The sequence below is a fragment of the Gymnodraco acuticeps genome, unplaced genomic scaffold (genome assembly GCF_902827175.1).
Source record: "Gymnodraco acuticeps unplaced genomic scaffold, fGymAcu1.1, whole genome shotgun sequence".
NCBI lineage: Eukaryota > Metazoa > Chordata > Actinopteri > Perciformes > Bathydraconidae > Gymnodraco > Gymnodraco acuticeps.
In genome coordinates, this window is record NW_022990341.1 from 84656 (window position 1) to 103900 (window position 19245).

General features: G+C 41.3%; 1 protein-coding gene across 1 annotated transcript in view; it reads left to right on the forward strand.

Annotated features, from left to right (window-relative positions):
- The window catches only part of atp10a (ATPase phospholipid transporting 10A), a 51446-nt gene that overhangs the window by 25580 nt on the left and 6621 nt on the right, over positions 1–19245 (forward strand). Inside the window, exons 11-19 of the mRNA XM_034223539.1 lie at positions 4983–5086; positions 6687–6813; positions 8642–8826; positions 9227–9578; positions 13494–13570; positions 15779–15904; positions 17156–17356; positions 17587–17667; positions 17777–17881. Of these exons, the coding sequence (XP_034079430.1) occupies positions 4983–5086; positions 6687–6813; positions 8642–8826; positions 9227–9578; positions 13494–13570; positions 15779–15904; positions 17156–17356; positions 17587–17667; positions 17777–17881 (1358 nt within the window). The remainder of the gene's footprint in view (positions 1–4982; positions 5087–6686; positions 6814–8641; positions 8827–9226; positions 9579–13493; positions 13571–15778; positions 15905–17155; positions 17357–17586; positions 17668–17776; positions 17882–19245) is intronic.

The following is a 19245-nucleotide window of genomic DNA, read 5'->3' on the forward strand; positions in this document are numbered from 1 at the left end:
TGCTCATCTGCTCTGTCTGAAACCAGAGCCTAGTCTGCTCTGATTGGTTAGCTGGCCCGTTCTGTTGTGATTAGTCAACCACTTAGAGATGTCCCGCCTCTTAGCCTATGAAGTACAATGTGTTGGAGCGCTAGCCAATAGAAGTGCAAGTGTTACATAGTTATGTCACTATATCACGGGGGGAGGGTTTTTAGCCTTTGCAGACCATTAACATGCACACAAACCTATACAACACTACAGGAAAGGGAAAACCACAAACAAACCGAATAGGCCAGGGGTGGCCAACCAGTCAGAGGTTAAGAGCCACATTTTTTCTCTGTTACTGCAAAGAGCCACATCAAACACACAGTCACTGATACAGCTTGTTTCAGTTTTTTGTTTTCTGGAGACAAGATTTCAACCACGTCACTGATGCATTTTTGTGGCATTGGGATATATATTTTTTAAATCCTCTGGAGCAGAGAGAGGAGCTGTGGATTATTGTTATTGATTAATGCATCTGTTTCTTAGGGTCAAAAACACTAAACCCACAACTTAAAATGAAAGCGTTTATTTAATAAAAGAGCACATGTTCAATGTGAAAAGTGACAGTAGTCATAGATTATTTGCAATTTGGTGCTACATATATATTAAAAAAAATATATATTTTTTTTTTAAACACCTTGAATTTCAGGGGGGGCGCGGGGCTCCGTTGGCGGGGCGCAGCGCCCCTCCAAGACAATGATAGGGGAAATAGTGTTTAATCAACGATAGGTTTCCCTAAATACTTCCAAATTTCGCTTCTGGCGTCTTTTTTGTCAACAAGCCAAGGCGCAGCGGCAGTTGCACTCCCACTTGCAACCATGCTTCTCGTTTTCTCAAATGCTCTTGCAGCTAGCGCGTGCACGAGAGAGGGGAGGCACTTAGAGCGTGCTTGAGAGGGGAGGGACTTAAAACGTGCTTGAGAGGGGCGGGACTGCAGGCACGGCTGCAGTGCAGGGAGTGGAAGCAGAGCGCTGAACACACGGCTCTTATTGAAACGGCGCTTTCTCACCGGAGTACTTTCCCCCGTCATTCTTAAAGTACCGATACTAATGAAACGGAGGAATCGTAACGTTTTTAACGGCAGAGTATCGCGGTATACCTTTCAAGTATCGTTACACCGTGCAACACTAGTCAGGACAGAGTCAGTGTCTCTCCCCCAAACTCACACATAAAATTCGATATGAACTGAAGAGCCGCATGAAACTAGGCAAAGAGCCGCATGCGGCTCGAGAGCCGCGGGTTGGCCACCCCTGGAATAGGCCCTCTCTTCTTCTTAAAAGATAGTGTTTTTGTTTATTTCCAGTTTTACGACAATATTTATACCAAAACTTTGTACTCTCACCTTTTCCAACACGTCTGATTATTGGCATCATAAAAATAAACTTCAACTCTTAACACTTATATTGGATTTTACCGGATTATTAATGCCGCATGTACAGTATAAAAATATGCATTTCTGATTCTGAAAAAGTGCTTGAATTTATTTGGAAAAGGTGTATGACCCCTCCATTTGACATGCAGGTTACGTAAGAACTGGTATTTTTAGAGCAAGCTTCACTTCCTGCCACATCGCGTGTTTTCCTCTTGATCTTAAACCTTGTTCCACACTCGTCCAGTCTTTAATGGTTCAATTTTAGTATTCCAGGCACAAAGAGCCACACAGGCACTTCCACTAATGCTCTGTACACAGCCACCACACATCTGTACACACACACACACACACACACACACACACACACACACACACACACACACACACACACACACACACACACACACACAGTCTGTGGTGCTGCACATGTTTATTTTCATTATTCAAAGACAATGGGCCCCATTCACTTACCGTGGAAACTGCAAAAGTGTTGTTTCTTCACATTTATGTAGTTTTTTCCAGAGTTTTGTTCTTATTTAGGATTTGTTTTTGGGGTAAGAACTGAATTTACGCAAACTTACACACACTTATTATGGCTGACGTGTTTGTACTAAATCACAGGAATTTGATTTCCTCGCACGGGCCGTGAGGATACAGGATGACAGGCGGGTAAAAAAGTATTTAATGTCATGTTTTACTTTTAAAAAGTCAATGTGAACATGAACCAGAGTAGAATTAACAGGCAACATTATGTCACCAGAGCATAAAAGTCGTTCCAATAGAGTCGTGCAGGTATGAGTCCTGATGCATATTATTTATTTTATTTAAATAAAAACGTACATGTTTATCACAGAGATTATTTCTAAACCTCTCCATCAGAACATAATACAAACTGTTCCCGCTGTCAGCCAATCAGTGGCAGAATAGGGCGGGTCATCCTTGTAAATCAAATATCACCCTCCCTCTCCTCCACCATGTGTCTCACTTCAGAAACTTTAATGGCAGACAGGGTGTGTCCACATCATAGACCGTATACTATATAAAGGTCTACACACACACACACACACACACACACACACACACACACACACACACACACACACACACACACACACACACACACACACACACACAGAGAGACAACTCCCTGCTTTGTTTTTACCATTGGGTGAAAGCAGCCAATCAGAGCGCAGTATGAGTTGGGCCTCCTCATAACACAGACCTCCATAAAGGCTCCATTCAGGCGACAGTGAGGGGGGGGGGCTCAGTTTCACTTTAATAACAACACACATGGTGCCGAGTGTCATGACGTTACTCCAGCCTCACTCCTACTGCAGAGACGTGATGTTTAACAGCAAGTTCCACCTTAAAACAGAATTTATATTTTTATATTCTTCATTTGAACTCATAATGAAGAGGCCCTATTCTGCTTTTGGGGTTTTCCCCTTGTAGTGTGTTAAATAGGTGTTTGTTCATGTAAATGGCCCGCAAAGGCTTAAATCCCTGTGTCCCCTGAGACGCCTCCATTGGACTCCTTTATTTACTTCCTGAACATAGTGACGTGGGGAGGCGTGTGGCGCAGTGGGTTATGCGTAGGTGTTCGGACCAGGGAGTCACAGGTTCAAACCCCACTGCAGTCAGCATGTCGTTGTGTCCCTGAGACACTTCACCCCAAATTGCTCCTGTGGGGATTGCCCACAGTATTGAGTATGTAAGTCGCTTTGGATAAAAGCGTCTAACATGTAATGTGTGTGTCCTTGAAGTCCAACAAACGAGCTGAAATAATTTCCTTCCTCACAGAAAACGCCCACCTACATTGTTTAAATCCGTGCAAACTTGCCCTTCTGTGCTGCACATGAGTGTGTTTCTTTACACCTGATGACCAGAGGAGTAATAAATATGAGCAAACAGGGAGCCCAACATACAAACTTGACCTTTAAAAGTGGTCAAAAACTCCTCGGGGAACCTTTAACATGAAGCACACAAATCCTTTTTAGGGTGGATCTTCCTTTATTGCTGCTGCAGGAAAAATAAACATTGTGTGCAGTTCCACATGCGTCTGTCGGTCATCTGCAGCTTTCTGCAGAAGGGAAAACTCCTGTTTCCTTGGAAATTCCGTTTTTTACAGCCAAGAAAGACTGTTAAAAACAACAATAAAAGTGAGCAAGATTACGTCTGGGGCAGTGACTCATGAGCGTTTTCATAATAGATGAATTGTTTAATGTAAAATAGAACGTTTCTAAAAGTCCAAAGAGATTTCTTGTTTCCTCCGACCAAAGAAAACCAACTTTACTTCACTTTACATGTGAAATAACACAGATTAGAAATGTCATAAAATTGTAAAAAATGTCCATCCCAGTTTCTGAAAGTCCAAGCTGATGTGTTTAGATGTCTGGTTGTGTCAGTTATTATATAACACAGAGAAAGAAGCAGACTTTCATATTTCAGAGGCGGAAAACTATTTCAATCAGGAGAGACTTTTTGACATTTATTGACACATGCCATATGATAAATGTTAAGTCTTTGGCGATTAGACCCCGATCCTGAAATGGTATATCTAAAGGGGGAAATGCAGCCGTGAGCATGTAGGGAACCCCCCCGGGGTCTAGACACTGGTGATGATGCTGAAGATCTGGATGTGATGAAGAGGAGGTGTGATGAGGTCTTTGGGTTAGCTCTCCTGGCACTGGCTGTGATGAAAGGAGGTGGATGGGGAGGAGGCGGGCGGCAGCATGAACACCTGACATCACAGCTGACTGCAGGAGAGAGGAGAACCATTTTAAAGTGTGGCTGCAGCATGCTGATTGGCTGCTGAGAATGAGGTGAATGTAATAGGTTAGCAGGAAGCCTGTGATGAGCTGATTATAAGCAGCTGCGGAGTGAATGTATACCAGTCTTCCTGAAAGAAGTTGCGCTGAGCTTCATATCATTTTTTACTGATCAACTGATATCTCTGGATTGATAAAAGGATCCTTCTTGTGTTTTAATTATTCAGGTGTGTGTGTGTGTGTGTGTGTGTGTGTGTGTGTGTGTGTGTGTGTGTGTGTGTGTGTGTGTGTGTGTGGTGTGTGTGTGTGGTGTGTGTGTGTGTGTGTGGTGTGTGTGGTGTGTGTGTGTGTGTGTGTGTGTGTGTGTGTGTGTGTGTGTGTGTGTGTGGTGTGTGTGTGTGTTGTGTGTGTGTGGTGTGTGTGTGTGTGTGTGTGTGTGTGTGTGTGTGTGTGTGTGTGTGTGTGTGTGTGTGTGTGTGTGTGTGTGTGTGTGTGTGTGTAACCAATGTGTTTGTCCTACTGCCAGTAAGATGCCAGAGACATGAAATAATGTGTTATATTAATATAACTTTTGTACAGTGAAAACAAACATTTAAATAAATAACAGGTTTGGACAAATATAGTCAATAAATTAATAGACGGTAAATAAGAATATTTTACAGAATCTTTTTTAATCAAATTGTACATGATGAGTAATATGAACACTTGGTATGAAATATATAAAGGTGCAGCATACAGGCTTGAATGTAGATGTGACGGCAGATGGCTCTTTGAGAGGAAGTTAACGTTAATTCTTCTTTCTTTTGCTGTTTTTTAAGCGAACTCCAAAGGGAAACGGCAGAAAAAGATTTTCAGCCGAACCCAGTACTTCCTGAACCTGTACGCTGCCGACGGCCTGAGGACGCTGTGCATCGCTAAGAAGGTAACGAGTGATTTTAAAACATCCCTAAAAAGTGTCCTCTCTTTAAACGGCTTGACGAGACACACGTCGTGTTTAAATGAGTCTTTAATTAGTTGTTGATGCAACTCTACATATACGTCGTTCAAAATATAGACTCATTTTTATTACTTACAGTATAAATAAACAAAACAAAGAAACTTGCCTTGCTTTAAAACCTTTAATTGTGTATGTAAAGACACAATTCAACACATTTCTACATTAAAGGTGGGGTAGGTCATTTTGGAGAAACCAGCTCGAGTGCGCTAGAATTTGAAAATACACAGCCGGAAAAAATCTGCCACTTCCTTACAGAGCCCCTCCTCCAACACACACGAACATGACCAATGAGGGCAGAGATAAGTTTGTGCACAGATGGAAGGCTGACAGGCAGGTAGGCCATCCAGTTACTTTAGCCGGGCCGGCTAAAATGATTGGTCGTGCTTTTTACAGAACTACGGCTTCCACAGACGAAATATTTGTATGGATTTTTTGTCAAAGCACTTAAGATATTCATTGCTATCGGGATGTTTAGAGCATTCCATGGAATATAACAAAAAGTGTATCTCGAGCCGGTTTCTTAAACTTACCTACCCCACCTTTAAGCAGAAAAATAAGAAATGCCCAAATAATTATTAAACTAATACATAATTCATTCATAGGGTTCATAGTTAATATCAGATTAAGAGGGGATAAAGAAAAGTTATAATAAAGAATAAAACAGATAAGAGTTTGATTAAAGCTTAATTAAGGACGCTAACATATTAAAGGGGTTAGGACATGGGTCGGCAACAGGCGGCCCACGGGCCATTGTTGCCGACCCATGTCCTAACCCCTTTTTAATATGCAATAATATTTGGCCCGGAAAATTAGCTTTGTTTTGAAAGAAAAGTTTTGGCTCATCGGACATTTATGAGAGAAAATCCCTAATGTCCGAGTGCAAGTGAATGCAGCACAAGACTCGATCCTTGTAACCCCTCCATCCCGCCCGCCCGCCATCTAATGGCTCAGAAATGTAACCCCTGGGTTAGGATATCTTCTCATAATGTCATCACAATAATTCCCCTTGCGTTGTTTAAAAATAAAAATAATAATTCTCCAGTTTTTGGAGGTTTTTTGGACATTTCCGTGTTTGCAGCCCAGCTCAGAGTCATTCTCCGTGACTCAATCGCAATCTGTGCCACTTTCCCAGGCTGTTGATATATGCTCTCACCAGAAGCGCTCATTATAAACCTGTGTGTGTGTGTGTGTGTGTGTGTGTGTGTGTGTGTGTGTGTGTGTGTGTGTGTGTGTGTGTGTGTGTGTGTGTGTGTGTGTGTGTGTGGTGTGTGTGTGTGTGTGTGTGTGTGTGTGTGTGTGTGTGTGTGTGTGTGTGTGTGTGTGTGTGTGTGTGTGTGTGTGTGTGTGTGTGTGTGTGTGTGTGTGTGTGTGTGTGTGTGTGTGTGTGTGTGTGTGTGTGTGTGTGTGTGTGTGTGTGTGTGTGTGTGTGTGTGTGTGTGTGTGTGTGTGTGTGTGTGTGTGTGTGTGTGTGTGTGTGTGTGTGTGTGTGTGTGTGTGTGTGTGTGTGTGTGTGTGTGTGTGTCAGGTCATGAGTAAGGAGCAGTATGCGTGCTGGCTGCAGCGCCACCTGGAGGCGGAGACAGCGATCCAGGGTCGAGAGGAGCTGCTGTTTGAGTCGGCGCTGCGTCTGGAGACCAACCTGCAGCTGCTGGGTAATTCATGGCTTCATCCTAAAAATACCTTCATAATCTATATTTTAATTACACAAATACATTATTATTTTTGGCTATGAAAGCATAATAGGGAAACTGTTGGTAAAAAAATAATTATGGCGTTAATGGAGTCAGAGAAAAAGTCTTAATTTGGGAGAAAAAACTCAGACATTCTCCAAAAATCTGAAAAACCTTGTCTTCTAAATCAGTGGTTCCCAACCTGGGGGGCGCCAAAGATCGCAGGGGGGGGGCCGGGCTTCAGATGATTTGAGGCCAAATATCATATTTAGACTTTTTTTAGTTAGTATTAAAGGCATAAAAAGAAAGAAATGTATAATTATTTCTTTAATAGAAATGTTTCTTCTGCCCGTAAAGTGTCCAAACCAGGATTTCTGAATAAGCGCATGTTTAAAACATAGTCATTGTCCATGCCAGTTTCAGTTGGATTATTTGTCACAGTTGCTCCGATCAGATCGGTCTCCTCCATTTTGTAGATTATTTACGACTTTTGAATCCACATAAACACATCGGCAAAATCCGGTTTACTTTGAACATGTGTTTTAAACAGTTTAATCCCTTTGTGAATTGTTTCCACTTCCATTGTTTTCCGTCCTTTAATTTCTTTATACAGCAGGAATTAAAATGAATTAATCCTGAGTCCAATAACCATCAAAGTCACTCCAATAGTGCTCCTTAATTACGCTTTCATCCTCCTTTAACAAAATACTTCACATTCATCCAGTTTGTGACAGTAGTTGTAGCATTGTTGAGACTTTTAAACTTTAATTACCGCTGTTGCCCCCCCCCCCCCGTGTGTGTGTGGGGGGGCGCAACTTCCAACAGGAGTCATTTGGGGGGGCTCTTGGGAAAAAAGGTTGGGAACCCCTGCTCTAAATCACACATTTAATTTCTCAAATGTTGAAGAATGTCTGAGATGTTTCCTTGCTAATTTACCCCTTTAATCTAACAGTATTTATTTTCATTCGTATTTTTAAAGTGAATTTCACACTTTAATCTCATATGGCATTCACATTGTTACTTGTACATTTGTGATTTCATAATTTAGAATAAAATAAAATCAAGTTTTATTTATAGAGCACATTGAAAAACGATTTTTGGTCGAGACAAAGTGCTGTACATGCAATACTTTATTCGTTCTCAGAGAATATTTTAAAATCCTCATTTGGGAGTTTCTTTCTCATAAATTAACCACGTCAGTTAATCATATTTTTTGTTTGTTTTTTTACCTACAATTTCATTTGTGTTTGTTCCGTTCATGGTATGCACAACTTAAAGGTGGCCAATCATTTGAGCCGGCGGCTAAAGTAACTGGATGGCCTACCTGCCTGTCAGCCTTCAATCTGTGCACAAATTTATCTCGTGCCCTCATTGGTCATGTGCGCGTTCGTGTGTGTTGGAGGAGGGGCTCTGTAAGGAAGTGGCAGATTTTTTCCGGCTGTGTATTTTCAAATTCTAGCGCACTCGAGCTGGTTTCTCCAAAATGACCTACCCCACCTATAACAATAATTTACAAAACATGTCTCTTTAAACACACCATACCCGAAACGGAGCAGGGAGAAGAAAATAATCTTATATGACCTGCCCCTTTCTCAAAAATAAATAAATAATAGAAATAGATGGTCTGTCCTTCATATTTTCTTATTCACAGCCAATCATTACAGTACTGTAGGAAAATAAGAGAAACACAAAAATGTACAAAAAAGAAAAATACTTAGTTCCCACTTGACAGTTATACCTCCAATACTCATTTTTCTCCTGCTGTTGAGGATGTTAGAGTTTGTATCACCGTTTTGTTTCTCCTCCTCAGGAGCGACGGGCATCGAGGACCGGCTGCAGGACGGCGTCGCTGAAACCATCGCGTCGCTGCGGCAGGCGGGTCTTCAGATCTGGGTTCTGACAGGAGACAAACAAGAAACTGCCGTAAACATCGCCTACGCCTGCAAACTGCTCGACCCCGAGGAGGAGATCCTGACGCTCAACGCCGACTCTCAGGTGGGAGGGAGGAGCATTACTCAATAAAACTGAAACACAGAAAGAAAAAAAACACCAATACGTTAGCATTCTGATGTTAGCATTTAGCTCTCAGCTCCACTTTATCTGTATCAGCATTTATATAGCACCTTTCATGCTTGACATAGCCCAGAGTGCTTTACAGAGTATGACAAAAATATCACAACAAGAAGATTACATATCTACTTTACAGTCAGCAAGTAGTATCAACGCTTTCATCTCCCTCTTGGCGAGACATTCACTCACAATAATATTGAGTTTCTCGTCTCTGAAACACATTTTTAAAGAGGCCATTTGAGGACGATGTTAATTCTGAGCAGCTTCACATCTGTGTGCCAGATGTTGCTCAGTTTATCTGACGAGCCGCTGTGTTTCTGAACAGGAGGCGTGTGCTCTGCTGCTGGACGAGAGTCTTCACTACATCCAGGCCAAATTCCTCTGCAGCTCCTCGGATCACACCACCACCAAATCTTTCCACAGCAACGTCTCCCCCTTTGGGATCTTCACCCCCCCTCCTCCGTCCTGCCCACCCGCCCCCCCCACGGTGCACCAGATCGGCCTGGTGATCGACGGCCGCACGCTGGCCTACGCTCTGGATCAGAGTCTGGAGGAGAAGTTCCTGGCCGTGGCTCAGAGCTGCCGCGCGGTGCTCTGCTGCCGCTCCACGCCGCTGCAGAAGAGCATGGTGGTCAAACTGGTGCGCAACAAACTGAAGGTCATGACCCTCGCCATCGGTACGTTCAGGTTTAAAATCCACGACGCTTTCTGTTTCAACAATCGAAATTCTGACCTTTTTCTGAAAATCTCTCGATTTTCTGAAAATATAGATTTATGCAGGACATCTCAGAGTTCTGACTTTTTTCTCTAAAATGTTCAAATCCTGACTTTTTACCCAAAAATATATAAATTATGTCAATTTCTGTAAATTCTGACTTTTTTCGGAAATCTCTAAATTCTGACTTTTTGCCAAAATTCTCTTAATTTTCTGAAAATCCAGACTTAAGCAGAACATCTCAGAATTCTGACTTTTTTCTAAAATGTCAGACTTTTTTTTCATGAACCTGAAATGTTCCTACATATTTTGAGACTTTTTTTCCTCAAATTCTGGATTTTGTCAAAAAAATCTGATTTCTGACAATCTCAAAATTCTGACTTTTTTCCAATATCCTCTACATTTTCTGAAAATACATGCTTAGGCAGAACATCTCAGAATTCTGACTCTTCTCAAATTTCAGACTAATTGTTCTCAAATTCTGTATTTTGTCTAAAAATTCTGATTTCTGACCATTTCTGAATTCTGACTTTTTAATGAAAATCCCAGAATTCAGACACCAACAACACCCATACAATGGCTCCTACAACAGACATTAAGCAGAACATCTCAGTATTCTGACTTTTTTCTCAAATGTCTGACTTTTTTCTCATAAATCTGACATTTTCAGACAGATTTTTCAAAACTTTGACTTTTTCTGCAAATTTTGAAATTCCGAAATGTTGTAGCTACCAGTGGAAATCCAACCATCAGGATGTTTATCTAATATTTTCCCGAAGCTAAGCTTAAACTTTAGAGCTAATTCTTGAAATAAGTCGAACAGATGTTTTATTTCTGCTCCTGGTGATTTCTCATGTGTTTGAGGAGTGACTGAGAGCTGCAAAGGTATTTAATAATATTTGTCTGGAACTTCAGAAATGTTTTTCTGACTAAAAGAGTGAAATATTGCTCTTTGGTTTCACCTGTTGGCAGGGCTTTAACATTCCCCTCAGATTGATCCTCCAGGTCACGAGGTACTTCATGTACTCGCTGCTCTGGCTGAGAAACAAAGAATTCATCATTAAATAAACTGCTACTGACGAATAAATAACCTGCAGCTGATATTATTCATACATTTTCAAACTTTACCGACTCTGGTTTGAGAGTTTGTAGAAACAGAATCAGGAACAGATACAACAAATAAGTGACCAGTGTCATATTTCTCTTGAATGTCAATCTGGTTTTCCTGTGTTTATAAAATTAGGTTAGATTAGATTTATTGTCACAACATGTACAGAATATACATACAATATATAAACAACAAAACTGCCTCTAGAGCAGTGCTTCTCAAAGTGTGGTCCGCGGACCACTGGTGGTCCGTGAGCGCCCCCTAGTGGTCCGTGAGTATATTGGTAAAATTTCACATTTGAAATAAATTTATTTATTTAAGTTTTCCGCACTCTCGCGGGAATATCTCCGCAATGGAGCGAGCTTAAGTTTCACTTTCGATTGCATGATATAGCCCAGATAAACACCTTCATCACACAATGTGGCCACTTGTTTGTACCATTTTCAGGCTATTTGTAAAAAACGATGTGTTTTTGGATATTTGTGGAGTTAGGTGGTCCGCGAGTGTTTTTTTATTGGTTAAGTGGTCCTTGGTATGAAAAAGTTTGAGAAACACTGCTCTAGAGGGAACAAAGGGCTTTTAGCCATTGCAGACCTTTGAAAACCCCAAAAAACAGAAAAGGCCTCTTTAATAAGATGTATAACATGGCTTGAATACTCAATTATAATTGGTCAATTCGGACATTTCAGGGGTCAATATGACTGTAGTACAGGCCGCTGTTAAGCACTATAAGGACTGTTGCTAAGGAGGATCAAGAGAGAGAAAGGAAAAGAGGTTAAACGAGGGTGCGCTGGACGTCAGATAAATCACCAGAAGAAGACAGACAGGAAGTAAACACTGACACTAAGACGGTTTGGTCTCTGTTGTATTTAGGGAACTGTTAGTGGAAAATAAACTCTGAACAGACTTGGACAGTCACAGAAAACATAAAATCAGAGCTGCCTTCATTTTAAATTGTTGTCGGAGAGCCAGCCGTTGGTGCGCCGTGTAACAGAGTTTTATTTTCTTAGCGCAGGGGTGGCCAAATAATTTACTCCGAGGGCCACATACAGAAAAATATACAAAGGGCTGGGACATTCACAAGTTCAGTTATAAGTTAGCAAAATCAATCAAATGTAGGTAAATTATGTGAGTGTTGGCAGCTCATCAGAAGCCTCAGATTGATTATAATAAGGAGAAATAGGAAGGGTATATGTCAAGCTTGTTGTGGAAATAAGTCATTGGGCTTTTAGAAAATGTTTCCAACTTTAATTGACTGAATTTATTTGAAAAGTGGTCTTATTAACACATGAATACTGCTGTGTAATATATGTTTATATTCAAGAAGTACAATATAAGACAAGCTCAAGTTTATCTGTGGGCCATATTCCATTCTAGTTTTTGAATTTGCTCAGGGCCGATTCAAAATGGTCGGCGGGCATAGTTTGGACACCCCTGTCTTAGCGTTATCCCTTACTAATAATGTCATGAAGAGGCACACACTCATCACACACACCTTTGTTGTGGCAATTTAGCACTCACAACAGGAAAGAATGAAACCGAGAGGAATCAATAAAACACAAACACAGATATAGTTGATCAATTATTATTTCGTTGTACAACAAACAATAATAATGAGGAAACACTACCTTTGCTCTCAAACAGTCAAATGTTGTAGTGGCCCCATGAGTACAACAAACAGACAGCAGATATAGGTTTCTAAATGACACACGAACATTTTCCCTAACCGTGTTTAACGCACGAACATTGTCAGGTGTCCTAGGAGGCGTGTGGTGCAGTGGGTTGTGCGTTGGTATTCGGATCAGGGGGTCACAGGTTCAAACCCCACTGCAGTCAGCATGTCGTTGTGTCCCTGAAGACACTTCACCCCAAATTGCTCCTGTGGGGGTTGTCCACAGTACTGAGTATGTTAGTCGCTTTGGATAAAAACGTCTAACAAGTGACATGTAATGTAATGTCCTAAACTTGGACATGTTCCAGATCATCTCATGACGTCTTTAGGAGTAATTCATATCTTATCAGAATATATTAATTTCCCAATTAACAAACTATATATACGTTTGCACATGACCACACACACAATATTCCTTACATTAACTAACACACAAACCTCTATAATGATGATTATAATCCAATCAGCCTCTTTGTACTTCCTCTCACCCCTAATAATTGCGGTGGAGCTTCTCTAAATCTGGAAACTGTAATTCAATAACAGTTATTATATAGTTATATTGAGAAGGTCCAAGCCTGACATAACACCTTCATCAGAATCAGAATGCCTTATGGTCCCACAGAGGGGAAAGGTACATTGTTACAGCAGAAAAAGAGCCAAAGACAGCTTAATGTTACCTAAGCATGCAGAAAAAAGTACTTAAGATTTAAAAAAAAGAAAAGAAATTACAATAAAAAAGTTACACATTTTTCAAAATGCACATCCTGTAACAGTTCTGAGGATTTAGCTGCCAGGTATATAATGCAAAGTTTTTAACGGCATATATCACCCTCGCTGTGACCACTGAGTCCGCACAGCGTGACTTTAGATCACCTTAGTAATTAACTCTAACTAATTAATGATGAAGGTGACTCGGGGATTTCGGGGTGACTCTCAACGTCTTTCCTGTTTCCTGTTCGTTCCGCTCTCTCTGGAGGATTCTCTCTGCTCGCTCAGCGCTTTCCTGCCATTGCCGTGTTAGCAGTAATGTGGAGGAAACCAAATAATGTACCCGAGTGTGTGTGTAGTGACTCTCTCTCTCTGTTCACTGATCTCAGGTGACGGGGCGAACGACGTCAGCATGATCCAGGTGGCGGATGTGGGCGTCGGCATCTCGGGACAGGAGGGCATGCAGGTGAGGAGGGGGGGACAGAGGGGGGGGGGTTGAATCAGGATGAGTTTATATATATAAAGGGGTGAAATTGGGTCGTAACAATTTCTTAATTTTATGATATAAAAATTACTTAATTTAGTAAAACAGTAAAACATTGGCAATAAACAAATAAAATAATTAAAACATTTTATTTAAAATTTGCAAAAAGAAGATAATTTAAATTAATATAAACGTGAGAAAGTTTAATTAAAAATGTCCAAAAAAACGATTGATCATAAAATAAAAAGTTTAGTAAAAACATGCAATAAAAGACACAAAATAAAACACAAATATAATATAAAAAGTGCAATAAGCAGATTAGTTCAAAATGTCTGATACAAACATAAGACATTCACCTCAATTGTGCACATTATACTAAATGATATAACAAAAATAAATATGTAAAAATAAATTGGTGTATTACAATATATACAGTGGTGTGTATAACTTAAATTCTTATACTAACTATTACAAAATATATTAATTGTGCCTCGAAATGAAGGGTAAGGAGATAAAAAGAGGAGTGAAAGGAGGAACAGGATAGAAGATAAGGGGATAAGGGGAGGACGTGGTATAGTGGAGCATATTAGTGTGTTTCCATCACTCTTAAGTGTGTGTGCTACAGCCCACACACACACACACACACACACACACACACACACACACACACACACACACACACACACACACACACACACACTACACCCTTAAGTTAACAGCAGTGTGGTGCTGAGTCAGGAAGCATCTCACTGTACATCTGCGTTACTCCTCACAGCTCCTCCCTGCACTGAGGTCAGGGCTAAGGCAGGATGCATGGTTAAAAAGGGATATGATGGAGATTCCCAATTAGTCTGCAGAGGCTCACTGCTGTTCAGCACATCTGTTGAAGTCTCCGCTACATTAATCATTTCTAATCACCAGGCAAACCATGCTCATATATTTAAGTCAAGTGAAGATAAGAGGGGCTTCTGGGATAATACTTTAATACATTATATATATCAAACGTATTATATAGCCCCTGCTATGCCTTTTGGTGCTTCCTCTTTCCTGTAGTGCGTTCTATAGGTTTCTATGCATGTAAATGGACTGCAAAGGCTAAAATCCCTGTGTTACCTCCGAAACATATGGACATCACTATGTAACACTACAGCTTCTATTGGCTAGCGCTCCAATACATTGTGCGTGACAGGCTAAGGGGCGGGACATTACATTGCATTTAGCTGACGACTTACAATAAGTGCATTCGACCAAGAAGATACAAACTTAAAGAAAACAGAATCATATAAGTACTCAGGTTTCATAGAGCCAAAACATTTCAAGTGCTACTCAACTGGCTTTAGATAAGCCAGTCCTTTGTTAGTATATAAGTGCTTTGCAAGTAATTCTATCGCTCGAAGTGGAGTCGAAAGAGATGAGTTTTCAGTCTGCGCCGGAAGGTGTGTAAGCTATCTGCTTTCCTGATGTCAATGGGGAGCTCATTCCACCATCTTGGAGCCAGGACAGCAAACCCACGTGTTTTTGCTGATGGGAACTTGGGTCCCCCTCGCAGCGAGGGTGCAGCGAGTCGTTTGGCCGATGCAGAGCGGAGTGCACGTGCTGGGGTGTACGGTTTAACCATGTCCTGGATGTAGGAAGGGCCAGATCCATTCGCAGCATGGTACGCAGGTACCAGTGTCTTGAAGTGGATTCTAGCAGTTACCGGAAGCCAGTGAAGGGAGCGGAGGAGCGGCGTGGTGTGGGAGCATTTAGGAAGGTTGAAGACCAGGCGAGCCGCTGCATTCTGGATGAGCTGCAGAGGTCGGATGGCACATGCAGGTAGACCAGCCAGGAGGGAGTTGCAGTAGTCTAGGCGTGAGATGATGAGAGCCTGGACCAGAAGTTGCGTCGCTTTCTGGGTCAGGAGGGGACGTATCCTCCTGATGTCCTGACATCTCGAAGCAGTTGACTAATCACAACAAAGCCCGACAGCTAACCAATAAGTTAGCTCAATTAATAGTTGAATGAAACTGTAATGTATTAACAAAAAAATAGCTATGAACTACATGTGTTCTCAATAAATACACACAATCCTGCACGATTCTGACCATCTCCATGCTCCTGTAACTTTGCTTCAAGCCTCCACTGGGGTTAGCTTGAGTGTCGTGAAGCTTTTGCTTTCTAATCACTAACTGTCTCTGTGCTTTCCTGCAGGCGGTGATGGCGAGTGACTTTGCTCTTCCTCGGTTCCGGTACCTGCAGAAGCTGCTGCTGGTTCACGGACACTGGTGCTACTCCCGCCTCGCCAACATGATTCTCTACTTCTTCTACAAGAACGCTGTGAGACGCTTTAACTGCTGCACAAAAACACTCCTCGCACAGCATCCCTGCAGACACTAATGTCCCTTAAAGGGGACCTATCATGCAAAATGCACTTTTTGATGTCTTTTATACATAACTATGTGTCCCCGGTGTGTCAGGGAACTCACGCAGCGTCAAAAATAAAACCCTCTCTCTTTTCCTCCGTACCCAAATCTCTAAAAACGGGGCTACAACGGAGCTGATCCAGATTTGCGTCAGATATGACGTAATATCGGAAATGTGGACCCACGGCCCAACCAGAAACGTTGCTATCAGAAACAATGCCCGACTGTTTTGGACGTAATATGGTCGGTGTTTACATTAGCATCGCTAACACTCAGAGCTAACCTGTACTGGAGAGCATGTGTGTGAAGAAGCAGGAAATAAAAAGGAACTCACCTTGTGGTATAACCGGCGAGAGAGAAAGCCTTTGAGCTCCAAACTGTTTCAGAGATAATCCTTGATAATCCATGATATGGCGTTTCATCACAGCAGCATTTAGTTTAGACAGTAGCTGCCGGGTCCCGCGTGAGCTCAGACCCCTCCTTTTTTATTAAAGCTTTATACCCAAATCAGCACTTTTGAAACAGGAAGTGAAATAGAGGGATATGAGGCATGGCTAGAATGGGTGATCTGTTTGGTATTTTGAGCAAAACACTTCATAGACATGTTTTTTATATATCTGAGACCTATGCTATTGCCTAAAAATAGCATGATAGGTCCACTTTAATACAAATATGTGAATAAGATAGTTTCAGTTAAACTACCAGACAATCCAAAACTCTTAATAACACCAAGAAAAAACTAAAACTAATTATTTTCCAACTACCCACACATCTTCTGGATAAACCCCCAAAAACAGTGAGTGAAACATATAAAATAATTTGTATAAAATACTGTAAATGAATAAACAAAATTCTGGATTGATATCTATACATATTTTCTTAAAATGAAAATTATAAAAAATTAAATGTAATAAAAAAAAAACGGTAAATATACACATATTAACCAATAAAAAGAGTGTATATTGAGTGCATCATATAAGAATATACAGAATTAATTGTTTTACATTAATATTGTATGTTATCTGCATTATCTGCTAATTATTTGTATTTTTTAGGGAAAAACCCATTTCTAAATGTCTTTGGCTTGAGATTCAAAGTGGCAATAAAAATGTAAACCAAAATAAAGTGAATAATTAATTTCCCTCCCGTTATGTTTTGTCCCCAGATGTTCGTGGCGCTGATCTTCTGGTATCAGTTCTACTGCGGGTTCTCCGGGTCGGCCATGGTCGATCAGTGGTACCTGATCTTCTTCAACCTCATGTTCTCCGCCTTCCCTCAGCTCATCACCGGCACGCTGGACAAAGACGTGTCTGCAGAGACTCTGCAACAACTACCTCAGCTATACGTCAACGGGCAAAACTCTGAGGTCCGTGCGCTTTTATTTTGAAAATATCAGGTTAAAGCATAGAGTGTCTAGTGTTTAAAGAAGCTAACGGTGAAAGGAAGAAGTGTTTCTCATCCGGTGTGTTGCAGTATTTAAATGGTTGTTGTTATCATGTAGAATTATATAGATCTATATAACCTGGGTATGAATATAATGTCGTTCACATTGCTGAGTTAGTTTCTGTTTTACATTTTGTTGTTTTATTGTGACAGGAATACAAGCCATATATGTTCTGGATGAATATGATCGATGCCTTCTATCAGAGTCTGGTCTGCTTCTTCATCCCCTACTTTGTGAGTCTAATTTTCATTATTTTTCCTTATAAATCCATAACTTTACTTCAGATTGTTTATCTGCTTGGACTGACTCATCACTTCTCGTCCTCGTCCTCCTTCTCCTCAGGCCTACGCTGACTCTGATGTGGATTTGTTTACGTGGGGAACTCCCATCACCTCCCTGGCTTTATTCACCATACTGGTGCACCTGGGCATAGAGACCAAAACCTGGGTAAGAAGGAAACTCAGTTTTCTGACTGAAAAAAAACGACCGCTTGCTGTCCACCGCTGACGTTAAACTGCCGGGACCTCTTTCTGCGGATTGATATGACTGCACCAGAGTTCCCGTTAGCCGGTAATTACCGGACTATGACCGGTAAAATATGCTGAAGACCGGCAAATCTAAATCTCTCCGGTCAAAGTGTCCGGTCCAAATAATTTCCGTTTAGCGCAATACCGCATCAGTTGCGCAACTTGCGCCACTTATGTGACAGACAAGAATAGTCAATTCTAATGTCTAACACTTCATATGGAGAAAGAGATGTCCTGTGTGGGTTGATTGTGCGTTGATCTGTTGGTAATGCCTCGGGGTTCCGGTGGGCATGTAAACAAATGCATAATGCTGTGCTATACTTTGCGGCCTCACCCGGTTGCATAGCGACGCTTATTGTTTAGGTGTCTTTTAATAAGCAGGTAGTCATATCATTAGCTAGAACTAGCTGGATCTGATCGATATGGAGATAAACGAGAGAGAGATCAGCTGCTGCTGACAAGTCGACACACAGCTCTGCATGGTCACATGCAGCGGTGAGCGGACAAAACACACACTTCAGGTTAGAATATCACACGTAGCTATTTTAATGACCTCTCAAACTACCGTAACTAGTTATAGATATGTTTAGTTTTACTGTCGGGTCACTCATCACTGTTCCGCGATACTGACGGGCTGTCAGCGCTCCGTTTATTATTCCCGTGTTATTGTAAATTACTGTACACTTTTGAATAGTTAATCTACTATAATTAGTTTGTTTAATATCGAATCATATCAATTCGTTTTAAAGCTCAATAAATAACAAAGAATACTTTTGACCGGCACTTTTCAAATGTTGTCCGGAAGATTTAAACTTTAACGGACATGTTGACCGGCGAAAAAATATTCTAACGGGAACTCTGGACTGCACATAGTCCCTTGATCCTCCTAGGCAACAGTAAACATAACAAACCTCCAGAATGTCATAATCGACCAATCAGAATCAAGTGTTCAACTAAGCGGTGTAATTATAAGATTTCATCACTTGGAAAGGCTTCTCTCTCTCTGTGCTGCTGTTTCTCACTCAAATGAAGAAACATTTTCCCGCAGTGGATGAAAGTGGATCAGAAAGCTTTAAGAATCAGAGGCTGTAAATCACTCTGACAGCAAACTGCCTCCGCCCAATGCTCCAAAATATTTATATACTCCCTCCCTGCCTCTCTTGGTTTTACTCTCGGGTGTCCACATGTTTCCCGTAAACGTGCTGGTCAGGATCCATTTTAAATGTACGACCGTGCAGTGGATCAGAGTCTCCTCCATTATGCTGAGGCTGTAAATCTCCCCCC